Source organism: Xyrauchen texanus, chromosome 5, assembly GCF_025860055.1.
Source record: "Xyrauchen texanus isolate HMW12.3.18 chromosome 5, RBS_HiC_50CHRs, whole genome shotgun sequence".
Classification (NCBI taxonomy): Eukaryota; Metazoa; Chordata; class Actinopteri; order Cypriniformes; family Catostomidae; genus Xyrauchen; species Xyrauchen texanus.
The window spans coordinates 25,454,606-25,469,258 of record NC_068280.1 but is presented as its reverse complement, the minus strand read 5'-3'; the positions used below and the strand labels follow the sequence as shown (position 1 = coordinate 25,469,258).

The 14,653-nt window shown below is 44.0% G+C and overlaps 1 protein-coding gene across 2 annotated transcripts in view; it reads right to left on the bottom strand.

Moving 5' to 3' along the window:
- Positions 1 to 718: 718 nt before the first annotated feature.
- Positions 719 to 14,653, bottom strand: part of gk (glycerol kinase) — a 40,325-nt gene continuing 26,390 nt past the window's right edge. Inside the window, exons 19-20 of one of the 2 annotated variants that reach the window (XM_052127281.1) lie at positions 4,592 to 4,678; positions 719 to 2,036 (exon numbers count right to left, since the gene is read on the bottom strand). In XM_052127281.1, coding sequence (XP_051983241.1) covers positions 2,026 to 2,036; positions 4,592 to 4,678 — 98 coding nt within the window. In that variant the 3' untranslated portion in view covers positions 719 to 2,025. The remainder of the gene's footprint in view (positions 2,037 to 4,591; positions 4,679 to 14,653) is intronic. The other variant, XM_052127282.1, reaches the window with a different exon arrangement.

Genomic DNA, 14,653 nt, shown 5'->3' with positions numbered 1-14,653 from the left:
CAAGTCTGAAAAAAATATATATATATTATATATTTTTTATTATTATTATATATATATATATATATATATATATATATATATATATATATATATATATATATATATATATATATTTTTTTTTTCCCCAGTCTTGCGTAATTGTTAAGCGATCACAGATAACCCAAGATCCGGCCGTGTCTGGAAAATGCAATGCGCATATATATATAGTCCATCTATATATATATGGAGGCCGGGGCTAATTGTCACAAGGGAATTCTGGTAATTCGAAGGTTACAAGTTCACAATCCAGGTGTGATTCATGAAATTGAGATTTAGTGGACTGTTTAATTACGATTGTTTTCTTGTTAAGGACGGTCCCTAAAACAGCCCATTTGGAGTTTGACACTACACTTTATAATTGGCTCGTGAAGAACATGGATCCCAACAACTCGGCCTACTTTCTGAAAATAAATACTTCAGGGAGGAATTATTTTCTGGCAAAGCAATGATGAAAATAAGTATAAAAAAAAAATCAAAGAGATTCAAGATCAATGCTTGATCAACACAGTATGAAATGTGACAGACACTTCAAAATGAAAACGTCACAGCTTTTAATAATAATAATAATAATAATAAAAACAACATCTGCAATACAAATGATAATTTACAAGTATTTCTGATATCTCCGTTTATGCTAATTATTGCCCATTTAATAATAAAGAGCCATATACAAAGATGATAAAAATTAAAAAGTTTAATACTGGCTATTTGTTTGTTACATTATTGTCCTGGTCACAATAAAGGTTGGCTCTTTATAATGCAAACATGTGCATCATTTTATAGCCCTATTAAATTGGGAATCACATTTTTAAAAGCTTTCACAAAAATTTTTATATATATCCTTCAGCGTTTTTTTTTTTTTCCAATCAAATATTTATATATTCTTCATTGTCTTGCATCTTATGTGATTTCACGTACACAAGTGTCAAGTATTTGAGAAAAGTAGGTTCCAAATATTCCCTTTTGAATCAATTTTTTTTTATCAGGAATCAGTTGCTGCTACTGAACGGAAATACTTGTGAGAATTCATTTGATGAAGTGCACAAAAATAAAAACAATGTTTCTTTTGCTGCACAGTAATTTACATACACAATTTCAGAGAGTGACTAGACCAAAAATAAGACAAAACAGTTTGTTGGTTCAGTGTTGTCAGTGGTTCTTCCTGGACTTATAGAAACTGCCCTTTACGGCTCAAGTGTCATGGAAGTAAAAATGTTGGTGTCTGAATCTACGCAGCAGTGCAACTTCTATCAGCAAGGCCACAGTGTATTAGATTGGTTACTTGACTCAAATTTCTATGCAGTATTTTTGTCAAGTATATCGTCAACAAAATCTTGTGATTCAACTGACAAAATATTGAAATATTTAGAGGAAAAAACATGACATTATTTACATGAGAATGTACCATTCTGTTGCTGTTTAAACACAAAACAGCAGAACACATTTAAAAGTGCACTAAAGCTGTCGTTTACTGAGCATTTTTAAAGAGTTATTCCTAAATTGTACAATTAACAGTATATTAATAAGCTTGTAAAATAACACCATGCTCGCACAAGTACAGTGTGATTAGCATACATGAGAGCACTTGCCACCAATGATAAGAATACCAAGTTCCATAAGAATTTACTGTACAGACAAAGAAAAAGAGTGTCATTGCAACAAGTGAAGAGTTCTTATGTTGAACAGTCCAGGTAGACTACAGTATATGCTCTGCAGATTCAGCAACATAACATAAATATTGATGATGATACCAATTATGGTCAATAAAAATAAACTTCCTGCTACTTATCCAGACATTTCTTCATGGATCATTTTGAGGAACAATGTCAGCTCTAAGCATTACCGGCTTCTATTTCAGTTGGAATGCCTTCAGAAGGGGGCATAGTCAAGACCACTACATCTTGAGTTTGAAGAGCATGCCATGGGCCGGCCCTCTTGTTCCTCAGACTTTGTCTCCCATCTTCCAAATTGCAGAGGGATTCAAGTCTATTTTTGCCCTGTTGTGGGGAAAACATTGCAAGTTAGAACAACAAAGAGGACATAGTGCACCCGGAAAGTATTCACAGCGCTTCACTTTTTCCATATTTTGTTACGTTACAGCCATATTCCAAAATGGATTAAATGCATTATTTTCCTCAAAATTCTACAAACAATACCCCTTAATGATAACGTGAAAGAAGTTTGTTTGAAATTTTTGCAAATGTATTTAAAAAAAAAAAAATCACATGTAAGTATTCACAGCCTTTGCTCAATACTTTATTGAAGCACCTTTGGCACGAATTACAGCCTCAAGTCTTTTTTTGTATGATGCTACAAGCTTGGCACACCTATTTTGGGGCAATTTCTCCCAATCTTCTTTGCAGGACCTCTCAAGCTCCATCAGGTTGGATGGGGAGCATCAGTGTACAGCCATTTTCAGATCTCTCCAGAGATGTTCAATCAGGTTCAAGTCTGGGCTCTGGATGGGCCACTCAAGGATATTCACAGAGTTGTCCTGTAGCCACTCCTTTGTTATCTTGGCTGTGTGCTTAGGGTTGTTGTCCTGTTGGAATATGTACCGTAGACTGGGGCGACAGTTCAGAGCGCTCTGAAGCAGGTTTTTATCAAGGATGTCTCTGTACATTGCTGCATTCACCTTTCCCTTGATCCTGACTAGTCTCCCAGTTCCTGCCGCTGAAAAACATCCCCACAGCATGATGCTGCCACCACCATGCTTCACTGTAGGGATGGTATTGGTCAGGTGATGAGCAGTGCCTGGTTTCCTCCAAACATGATGCTTGCCATTCAGGCCAAAGAGTTCAATCTTTGTTTCATCAGACCAGAGAATTTAGTTTCTCATGGTCTGAGAGTCCTTCAGGTGCCTTTTGGCAAACTCCAGGTGGGCTGTCATGTGCCTTTTACTGAAGAGTGGCTTCCGTCTGGCCACTCTACCCTTATATAGACAGGCGTGTGCCTTTCCAAATCATGTCAAAATCAACTTAATTTACCACAGGTGGACTTCAAGTTGTAGAAACATCTCAAGGATGATCAGTGGAAACAGGATGCACCTGAGCTCAATTTTTAGTGTCATGGCAAAGGCTGTGATTTTTTTAATTTTTTAACAAATTTGCTAAGATTTCAAACAAACTTCTTTCACGTTGTCATTATGGTGTATTGTTTGTAGAATTTTGAGGAAAATAATGAATGTAATCCATTTTGGAATAAGGCTGTAACATAACAAAATGTGGAAAAAGTGAAGCGCTGTGAAGAGACTTTTAGAAAAATGGAAACTATGAAACCGTGGAAACTAACACTTAATAGATGGCTGTGACAATAATAGCAAGTTTGGGACAGACAGGGAGATCCTTAGAACAGGTATCTAGACTATGTTTTTGAAAATTTACCAAAAAAAGCTTCATATTTAAAGCTACCAGTAAACAAGCACCTTTCAATTGATCAAAAGATGGATATTGTTGAATTAAATTTTAGAGTGCCATGGGTATTTCCCATTACACATGAACAGGATGTTTAATTATTTTCTCCTTATTAGGCCCACATAAATTGAAATGCAATTTTATTTAATTAATTCACACTTGAAGACGTCAAACAAAATGTCAGTAGGGATGTGCAAAACTACCAGTTTTCATCATCAAAAGGTTGGTTGGTTGAACGTAGTTAATAAATGAACAATTAAATTATGTTGTTCACATGAAGTTCAGATGCCTTTTAGAGGGGCATACGGATGCAAAGTGCAGCACTTCAACATGGTGACTGATGGTCATTCAACAAATAAAAAGGCTAAATAACTAACATGTTTTTGCACAAAACGATAAAAAAAATTTATAAAAAAGAAAGAGCACAATACTAATTAGCACAAAATTGCTTATGTGCATCCTGAACACAGAATGACGTGCTTCAAAGCAGAGTGCTTCAGGGCAATCCTCACTGCACATAGAAAAGAACAGAACTGCAAGATAATATCAAGTACATATTAAGTTCACGACATCAAGCAGTTTAAACCTTTATTTTCTATTTATTACTATCAAGTATTTAAGCAGTGTCAGACAGAATCAGCTAAATACTTTAATCTCTCCACAGCGCCTCATAAATATGGGAATATTACACAGAGGATTTAACGTTTAACAGTTATGTTGATTCTGCTTTGTTGTAACAACAGCACATAAAAAGACTATACCTAAAAGCATTAAAAGAGATGAAACTTCTTGCAGAGGGTTTTACTGTGCTGACTATTATTCACTTATAAGTTATCATCACACAAAAAAGCTCAAAGAAGTTTAATCTCTCAATTATAATGGGATTTGCATCTCCCATTTAACCAGCACCACTAAAAATATTGTTAGTAGTCGACCTCACTTAACGACCAGTCAGTTGTTAGACAACTAGTCGATTAGTTGACCATACTGGCACATCCCTACATGAAACAGTTTTCATCACTCGTTCTCAGGACTATGAACTTGTAGCAGAACAAACATCCAAAAACATGCATCTATCTCATTCGCTTTTTCTCAGTCACTCCCACATGCTCAGTCACTCTCTCCGTGAGCACACTGACCTGCAATGAACTTTGCTCCAATTAACATAAACATGCTACCCAGAATGTAAAAGCCCAAGGGTACACTACTGAAGATACTATTCTCCTCTGTTGGTTGTCCAGAACACAGGTCCATTTCACGCAAGACAGTGGGAAAGAAAGAGAAAACAAGTGGATCAATTAAGCAACTATTGATTTCGTCAAACCTAAAAAACAAGGGGCCTCATTTATAAAGATGTTCATAGAATCTTAAATTTGAACATACAACAATTTCCTGAATGTTCCTACAAATTATTTATAAAATGCAGGAGCAGATCTACTGTGGTGGCATGGATTCAGGACTTTATTAACTCAAATAATATGGTCGGTGCATCCACTCTCGATTCATGGATACATACAGTTTTAAAGCAATAATTCCTCCAAAAACTTAAATCCTCCAATCATTTACTCGTCATTTAGCGCTCTACGCATGCGTCAAGCACTAGGAAGTGTAATCGAGCTTGAAATCATGAATGCGCCTAGATACTGCAATGACAATGGGCTGTTCTCACCCAAAATCGATTCGGTCACTTGAGACATGGATTAAACCACATGAGTCATATAGATTACTTTGAAGCTATAAAAAAAAAAAAAAAAAAAATATTTTAAAAAAGGCAGCATAAAAGCTTTGGTCACCATTCACTTGCATTGTATGGACCTACATAGCTGAGATTTTCTTCTAAAAATCTGTGTCCTGCGGAAGAAAGTCATACATAAATAGGATGGCATGAGCAAATGGAGAGAATTTATTTTTGGATGAATTATCCCTTTAACAAATCAAACAATTCGGCCAGCAGAAGGTGACTTGAATCCAATCTGGCCTTCCAATCTAAAATGAGTTTCACACCCCTGCACTACATAACCTTATTAATCATTAGTCATTATTAATCACAAGGTATGGGTATGTTATTTAGTCTGTAGTCTCATGTGGTTCTGTCCAATGTTGTTTTATGTAGCACCATGGTCCTGGAGGAACGTTGTCTCGTTTCGCTGTGTACTGTACTAATTGTATATGGTTGAAATGATAATAAAAACCACTTGACGTAGTTTGTTTCTCTTTTCGTCCTGTGTTTCTGCCTTTCCCAGTCCTACCCCAATGATGTTTAATAAGTGTGATCTAGTAATTGACCTTAGATTGTCAGTTCTATGTGAAATATTTCAATTACTTTTCAAAAAGGATATAATTACTGAAACAAGATTGTTTTGATATAGGGAGACCAGGGCTAGTTGTCAAAAGGGAACATTTTTAAGTAACTATGAGGTTTTGAGTTAAGTCTTATTACAAAAATGTGTGGTTCTCAAGCAGTGCTTTAAGCTGGTTTCAAACACCTAGTTCAAAACCCTCTTAAATTACAATACATTTTTGTGATTCTTTCAGGGATGATCCCATAATTGTTCACATTAAACATATGCAACTGGTTTAAGGCAGGTTCCATTTTGAGAATACCTTGTGGACAAAAGGACAACGACAATGTGTGTTCAGTAAACCTTTTTTCATGAACGATAATTGTGAAAATTTTAAATAAAATATTTATTTTTTTAGCCAAGCCATTAATGTATGTGGTAGGGTTGTAATGGTTCAAATTTCTCACGTTTCGGATCACGGTTTTGGTATTTGCCATGTTCAGAAGAAAATATTAAAAAAAAAAAAAAAAATTATATATATATATTTTGTTACAGTAACCACATTTGAATCATGGTATTAGTAGTAAAATCATAGTAACCACAAAATCAACATGGTTACTGTCATGGTTATATAATACAGTAAAACCATGGTTACTATATGAAAACTACAGTATTACTGTAGTAAAACCATGGTTAATTTTATCAAAACCATGATATCTGCTAAGAAAACCCTGGTGAAAGTGGTCATGGTAACTTCAGTCATGATTACTACAATATTACTATAGTAAAACCATGGTTCATTTTCTTTAAGCACCTGAACTATAAAAAAAAATAAAAAATTCTTTAATTACTAAAACAATATTTTAACTTAATACCTGGACTATTATGCTACATGCATCAACAAAGTGCATTTCAAACTCAACTCAAATATTTTCAAAATTTGGAAGCTGTATATCACTATAGAAGGAACCATACTATTATTATGGATTTCGAAAAGGGTCTGGGATGTTGCGGCTCGAGTGTTTTAATCAGAAGCTGAAATCCCACATCTTCATCAACAAAGTATGGCAGCATACATTCATGGCAATGAACACATAAGCATTTCAGTTATTGTTTCATGTTTGTCTGAATTAACATTAACCTGCTTAAAATGGAATGGAGCGTGTGCAGTTTCAGCTCACCTGCGGCTCTGTGTGACGCAAGCCATCGCTGGGTGATATCGGCATACATGATTAATCATAAAATCGATGTATTACCAGTATACGGCACTCATGTCGAGCAATCTCTACATACAGTGCCTGCTTTGTTTTGACCATCACTGTTGTAATTGACTGCAAAAAGAAATGTTCCCAGACAGGAGACTTGAATAACACAAGGTGCTTCACTATCAGCAGCTCGTTCTCTTACGAGAGGTTCTCTCGTATTGCGTAAGCTAGCTTACGCTACGGGAAAGATTCATCTTTTCTGAGATATTGAAGCCAAAAAATTATCCTTAATTTTTGTATCCATTGTCAACGCAGTGCGGCAGCTGCAGACCTTGAGTGGGCTAGCTAGCGAGCTCATAGGTTGCTCTGCGGCAACTGCTGCAGCCTATAGACGAGCTTGGGCGAACTCACATCCAATGAGAGGCGTCCGTGCGCTCACTGCATCAAAGCCCGCCAAAATGGGCGTGACTAGAGTGCATATAAGCGTAGTTCGTAGGCTGGAACCCTGATTTTCATCTCTTCAGCGAAGCTCTTCGCATCTCTGAACTGGAGGCCGCGTCGCCGTTCGAGGGGCATCAAGCAAGCGTGGACAGCGCTCGAAGAAGCCGGCCGTCTTCGCCACCTTCAGCCGTCCTGCGAGCTACGCCATCCGGCGGCGTATCCTTTTTAAAGCAAGCTAGTTCTTATGAACTTCACAAAAGAGTACGAGCGTCTTTTTAAAGATGCCTCGCTCCACTTGCGCCTCATGCCGCGCCCTCTCAGCACCGGAGACCGCCACGCCATCTGCGCTCTCTGCCTGGGACTGGGGCATGCAGAGCTCGCCCTCGCTGAAGGCGGATGCGATCTCTGCGAGGAGCTTCGATGTCGACCCTGCGGGCTCGACTCGGCGCTCTGGACCGAAGCCGCGCGCGCCTTCCATTCAGCTGCGCAGTAAAAGCGCCGCTCTCAAAGGCTGCCGGAACCAGTGGTAGAAGCGATTGCCTCGCCGAGCCCCTCCCTCGAGCATCGCCTTCACCCTCCCGCCCACCGGGACGCGCAGTTGCCGCCGAGCGGCTGCTCTGCTGCCATCTCGGACGAAGAAGCGTAGGATAAGGGCTGTTCCATCATGGCTTCGGACAGCGAGGAGTGGTCAGGCTCACACGCCTCCTCCTCGGCCAAGGAATCCAGCAGGACCAGCGCCGGAGTCGAGGGGAACTAACGCCTCCTCACACAGGCCGTCGACCGCCTCGGGCTCGAGTGGTCACCGCCCCTGAGCAGGCTCCCAACAGACTCCACGCCGCACCTTTGCCCGCCCTCCGCGAGATGGTGGTCTAAGCTGGTGCTCCCGTCTAAGGCCTGCAGAACTACTTCCGCCTGTGTTGGCCGCGCCTATACCGCCGCCGGCCAAGCCATATCTGCTCTGCATTCCATGGCCGCCTTACAGACAGAGGCTGTTTCAGATCTGACTAGCCGACATGGGAGAAGCTGAACGCACTACGCCGCTCTCTCTGTCCGGTCTCTTCGGTTCCGCGGTGAGTGGCATTGTTGACCGTTCCGAAGCCCAAGCCATGAATCTCTTTCTGCCTCGTCAGCTTAGCTCCTCTGCAGGTCGCCCACGTGACCAGCCTCCTGCACGAGCCTCTTCACAGCACCCAGCTCAACAAGCCAGACTTCTCAGCGTCGACAGGGCGGCAGCCCTCGATCAGCGCTCAGACAGCCGCCGCAGACCGCAGACCGCCGCCCGCGGGCCTCGGCCTAAGATTGTACTGAAACCTGAGCAACCGAAGTCCTCCTAGCGTTGTTGAGAAAACGACGGCTCAGTCCCGCCACGGCCGGACCACCGTCAAAGCTTCAGCCCCTGTCAGTCCCCTTCTCTCAGGCTACTGCAGTGGTGGATTCAGCAGCCAACAAGCCGGTGATACTACCCGCTTGCTCAGCACTCAAACGCCGCTTTCACGGCGACCCAAAGAAATCTTGTAAAGAGTAAACATGCCTTATGTGTAGAAAATGTGCCCACAATCCAGTGCTCACCCCTACACATCCCGTGTCCCTATCAGAGCACACTCACATAAGCTGTTACGACCGCTTGAGTGTTAGAGTTAATAAACGCCCCACGAGCCCGCAGACGCCTCTCCTCTGCCCGCTCTGTCACACGGCCAGCTGTATGTAAGTCCCAGACGCCCCTGTCAGTCCCCTTCTCTCAGGCTACTGCAGTGGTGGATTCAGCAGCCAATAAGCCGGTGATATTACCCGCTTGCTCTGCACTCAAACGCCGTTTCCACGGCGACTCAAAATAAAGCCTTATGTGTAGAAAATGTGCCCACAATCCAGTGTTCACCCCTACACACAGTCCCTATCAGAGCACACTCACATAAAGCGGTTACGACCCGCCGAGTGTTAGGGTTAATAAACGCACTCATCGAATCCGTGCGGCGCTCATTCTCTGGCCGCTCTGTCACACGACCAGCCTTATGTGTAGAAAATGTGCCCACAATCTAGTGTTCACCTCTACACACAAGCATTACACGCTCCGTGTCCCCATCAGAGCACACTCAAAAGCTGTTACTGAACCACTCGAAGTGTTAGAGTCAATAAATGCGCTCATGAATACGCGCGCTGCCATTCTCTGCCTGCTCTGTCACACGGCCAGCAAACACTTCTCTGTATGTAAGTCCCGCGCTCGTGGTTATGCTTGCGCATCACTTAACAGACGTGACTCTTTCCCCATTCACATCAATCGGAAGTCACTCACAGAACAGCTTCGTCCATGCTGTCTCGCGAGCAGTCCAGCATAAGCACAGTAAGCCGCCACACATTCTGTTCAGCCGCTGTGTGCGGCAATCAGAGCGATTTGGCCATTCACCCTCTAACATTACGCTTCAAAGCGTGGGAAGATATTCCAGGGATATCCGAATGGGTGTTAAGCACAATACAACAGGGCTATTTGCTACAGTTCGATCGCCGCCCTCCTTGCTTCAGAGCTGCTCGAAACTACTGTGAACACGGAAGCAGCGTGCATGCTTCGCTCAGAAATAGCAAACCTTCTGTGCAAAAGGGCCATAGAGAGAGTGCCTCCCCTGAGCGAAGTCAGGGTTTTACAGCCGTTATTTTCTTGTCCCCAAGAAAGACGGCGGCCTCAGACCAATATTAGATCTCAGGGTTTTGAACAAAGCGCTTGCAAAAAGACCGCTCAAAATGCTTACAATCAGGAAACTCCTCACGACATGTGCGCCAGGGGACTGGTTTATTTCTCTCAATCTGAAAAATGCATACTTTCAGATTCAGATAAATCCCCGTCACAGGCCATTCTTGAGATTCGCCTCGACGGCCAGGTTTATCAATACACCGCCCTTCCGCTCGCCTGTCCTTAGCACCCTGTACTTTCACGAGCGCATGGACGCTGGCGCCGCACTCCCCGCGGAGTCAGGGTTTGCGAATTCTGAACTATTTGGACGATTGGCTGATTTTGGCACAATCACATACGGAGCTTCTGTCTCACAGGACAGTTCTCCTCAGTCATCTGAACAGTTTGGGCCTTGCAGTCAATTGGACCAAGAGCTCACTACAGCCCAGTCAGGCAATTTCCTTCCTTGGAATAGAACTAGACTCAGTGGCAATGACGGCTCGCTTATCTACACAGCTGCAGCCGTGTGCAGCGACTAGCCAGCGTCATTTCAGATGAACAGCCTCACACCTCTGAAGAAATTTCAGAGAGTGCTAGGCTACATGGCCTCAGCCGCAGCAGTACTTCAGCTGGGTTTACTGCACATCGCTCGCTTCAGCATTGGCTAAACACCAGCTGCCTCGCCAGGCTTGGGCCACAGGCCGCCAGCCCATCAAGGTGACTCAGACCTGCATTTCAGCTCTGCAGCCCTGGACAGTGGCCGAATGGTATCAGCGGGAGTGACAATGGGAGCTGTATCTCGCCGAAAGTCATCTCGACAGACGCCGCCCAACACGGGTTGGGGCGCGTCCGCGCAGGGCTCTCCGGTTTCGCCTATGGTCAGTTCAGGAAAAGCTCCTTCACATAAATTGTCTGGAAATGATAGCGGTTGAGTATGCGCCGCGCGCTCTCGCGTCATTCAGGGTCACCACGCCCTGGTCCGCTCAGACAACAGATCTGTGGTATCCTACCTAAACCGCCAGGGCGGTGTCAGATCCAGGAACCTCTTCCATCTGGCTAAACGCATACTGAGTTGGTCCCAGTGCCACCTGCGCCGCTGAGGGCGACGCGACGTGCCAGGCCACCTGAACGACGGCCCGGATAGACTGTCCAGAGACAATATTCCCCAGGGGTATGGTCCCTGCACGCCAAACAGTCCAGACGTTATGGCACCTATTCGGCAGAGCAGAGATAGACCTCTTTGCGTCCAAAGAGAACTCACTGCCCAATATTTTTCTCGAAAAGCGAGGACGCACTGGCCCAGGAATGGCCCAGACGCCCGCTTTACGTCTTCCCTCCCGTCTTGCTATTGCCACAGGTAATGCAGAGGATCAGGGAAATGCATCACTCTGTGCTCCTCATAGCCCCGCGTTGGGAGAATCAGACATGGTTCCCGGAGCTTACGCAGCTGTCACTGACAGCGCCGTGGCCCATCCCAGTGAGAGCAGATTTCCTCAAGCTCGCGGCACAATCTGGCATCCCCACCCAGAGCGCTGGGCGCTGCATGCGTGGTGATCAACGACTACCCGTCGCTCTGCCAGAAGGAGTAATAAACACCATCATACACGCTAGAGCCCCTTCCACGAGAAGACTCTATGCGCCAAAATGGTCTGTGTTCTCAAAATGGTGCACCGACAGAGACCTGGACCCGCTGGACATGTGGGGTGTCGTCGCTGCTCAGTATTTCTACAAGAGCTGCTGGATAAGGGCAGATCCCCATCCACGCTCAAAGTGTAGTGGCGGCCGCTGCGGCGTTCGCTGAACCCCTGCACGGCCAGTCATGGGGTAAAAACGAGCTGGTCATCCGCTTCCTCAGGGGAGCTAGAAGGATGAACCCCCGCGCCTCCATCGGTTCCTATCTGGGATCTTTCTATAGTTCTCGAAACTATGAAAGCCCCCTTTCGAACCACTTCAATCCGTGGATTTGAAATACCTTTTACTCAGAACCATTTTTCTGACTGCCCTGTCATCAGTCAAACGCGTGGGAGACCTTCACGTGCTGTCTGTCAGCCATGCGTGTCTTGAGTTTGGACCAAGTGACTCCAAGGTCATTTTAAAGCCTAGACACGGCTATGTTCCCAAGGTGATCGGTACTCCTTTCAGAGCACAGGTCATTTCCCTATCGGCGCTGCCAGCACCGATAGCTTAACGCGACGCCAATCTCCTTTGCTCGGTCAGAGCACTGAGATTGTATACTGCAATCTCAGTGCTTTCAGACGCTCTGAGCAGCTTTTCGCTTCGCTCGAGGGCGCACCAAAGGTCTCGCCGCCGAAACAGACACTGTCTAGATGGATAGTGGACGCTATTGCTGCTGCATACGCCACAAAGATCTGCCATGCCCGCTGGGCATTAGGGCTCACTCCACTAGAGGCATGGCATCCTCGTGGGCATGGTCCAGCTGGATTTCCATTCACGACATATGTGTGGCAGCGGATGGACTTCCCTCCACCTTTGTCAGATTTTACAATATGGAAGTGCCCGCTCTGCAGGCAAAACTACTAGCGGTTTAATACGCTACAGCTCCCCTGGTGAGCTGCACTGATGGGACACATTCCACACAGACCGGCACCGCCTCTGTTGTTCCCTTCCCACTATGTGCTTATGTATTACACAATCAATGACCCGCATTCTTGCCGCCAAATATTATTTCCCCACTCATAAGGGCTCCCCGGTCCCCCTTAATTCCCTGGGGCTCATACAGTGGATGCTTGAGCGCGACGGCGCTGACAATGGGTTCCCGTGAGCGTAAGCTAGCTTATGCAATACGAGAGAACCTCTCGTGAAGAGAACGTATCGGTTACCTAACGTAACCTCGGTTCTCTCTAGATGAGGGAACGAGTATTGCGTAGCCGGCCGTGCTCGCGCCACTAGCTGACTTTTCGCTTCAGTCAATGAAAACCAGGGTTCCAGCCTCACTGAACCACGCTTATATGCACTCTAGTCACGCCCATTTTGGCGGGCTTTGATGCAGTGAGCGCGGACGCCTCTCATTGGATGCGAAGTTCGCCCAAGCTCGTCTATAGGCTGCAGCAGTTGCCGCAGAGCAACCTATGAGCTCGCTAGCTAGCCCGCCAAGGTCTGCAGCTGCCGCGACTGCGCTGATAATGGATACAAAAATTAAGGATAATTTTTTGGCTTCAATATCTCAGAAAAGATTAATCTTTCCCGTAGCGTAAGCTAGCTTACGCAATACTCGTTCCCTCATCTAGAGAGAACCGAGGTTACGTTAGGTAACCGATACGTTTTCACCGCTTGGCACATGCCATTTTCAACTACACACAATGTGTGCAGAACAGTGATGTCATCAAGCTGACCCACGTGAAACACAGGCAGAGCGTATCCATTTACAGTTCCATTCAGGTGCATTAGCGGTGGTTGTAACGGTGCGTGTTTATTTGACGCTTTGTTTTCTTCGCCAAACTTTGTGCTCCAGATGCATCATTGAATATTAAACCACAGTGCCAATGCTTACCGAAGAGTGGGTGGAAAACCGTACAGTTCGGTTTTTTTACCGAGAACGGTTACAACCCTAGTATGGTGGCTATACAGATATACGACTTAAAACAAAACTACCACCACCTCTGAGAAATATTTTGTGGAGTAAAAAGTGTGACAACTAGCACCGGTCAAGCGAAGAAACATTTAGAATCTGTTGATGTGTTTAATAGATAATGCCTTGGTGCTCTGGAGATTGAGAATGTTATTTATTTTTTTATGTTACAGTTGAAGTCAGAAGTTTACAACCACCGTAGCCAAATACATTTAATCTCAGTTTTTCATAATTCCTGACATTTAATCGTAGAAAACATTCCCCGTCTTAGGTCTGTTAGGATCACTACTTTATTTCAAGAATGTGAAATATCATAATAATAGTAGAGAGTGTGACTTATTTCAGCTTCATCACATTCCCAGTGGGTAAGAAGTTTGCATACACTTTGTTAGTATTTGGTAGCATTGCCTTTAAATTGTTTAACTTGGGTCAAATGTTTTAGGTAGCTTTCCACAAGATTCTCACAATAATTTGCTGGAATTTTGGCCCATTCCTCCATACAGAACTGATGTAACCGAGCCAGGTTTGTAGGCCTCCATGCTCGCACACACTTTTTCAGTTCTTCCCTACAAATTTTATATCAGAGTGAGGTCAGGTCTTTGTGATGGCCACTCAAATACCTTGACTTTGCTGTCCTTAAACCATTTAGTAGGTATGCTTGGGGGTCATTGTCCATTTGGAAGACCAATTTGCGGGCTTTTTTTAAATGGCAGTTTTGGAGCAGTGGCTTCTTCCTTGCTGAGCAGCCTTTCAGGTTAAGTGGATACAGATTCTAGTCTACCTATTTCTTTCAGCATCTTCACAAGTTCCATTGCTGTTGTTCTGGGATTGATATGCACTTTTCGCACCAAACTACATTCATCTCTAGGAGACAGAATGCATCTCCTTCCCGAGCGGCATAATGTACAGATGAACGTGGTACCTTCAGGCATTTGGATTTGCTCCCATGGATGAACCAGACTTGTGGTGATCCACAATTCTTTTTCTCAGGTCTTTTATTTCCCATGATGTCAATCAAAGAG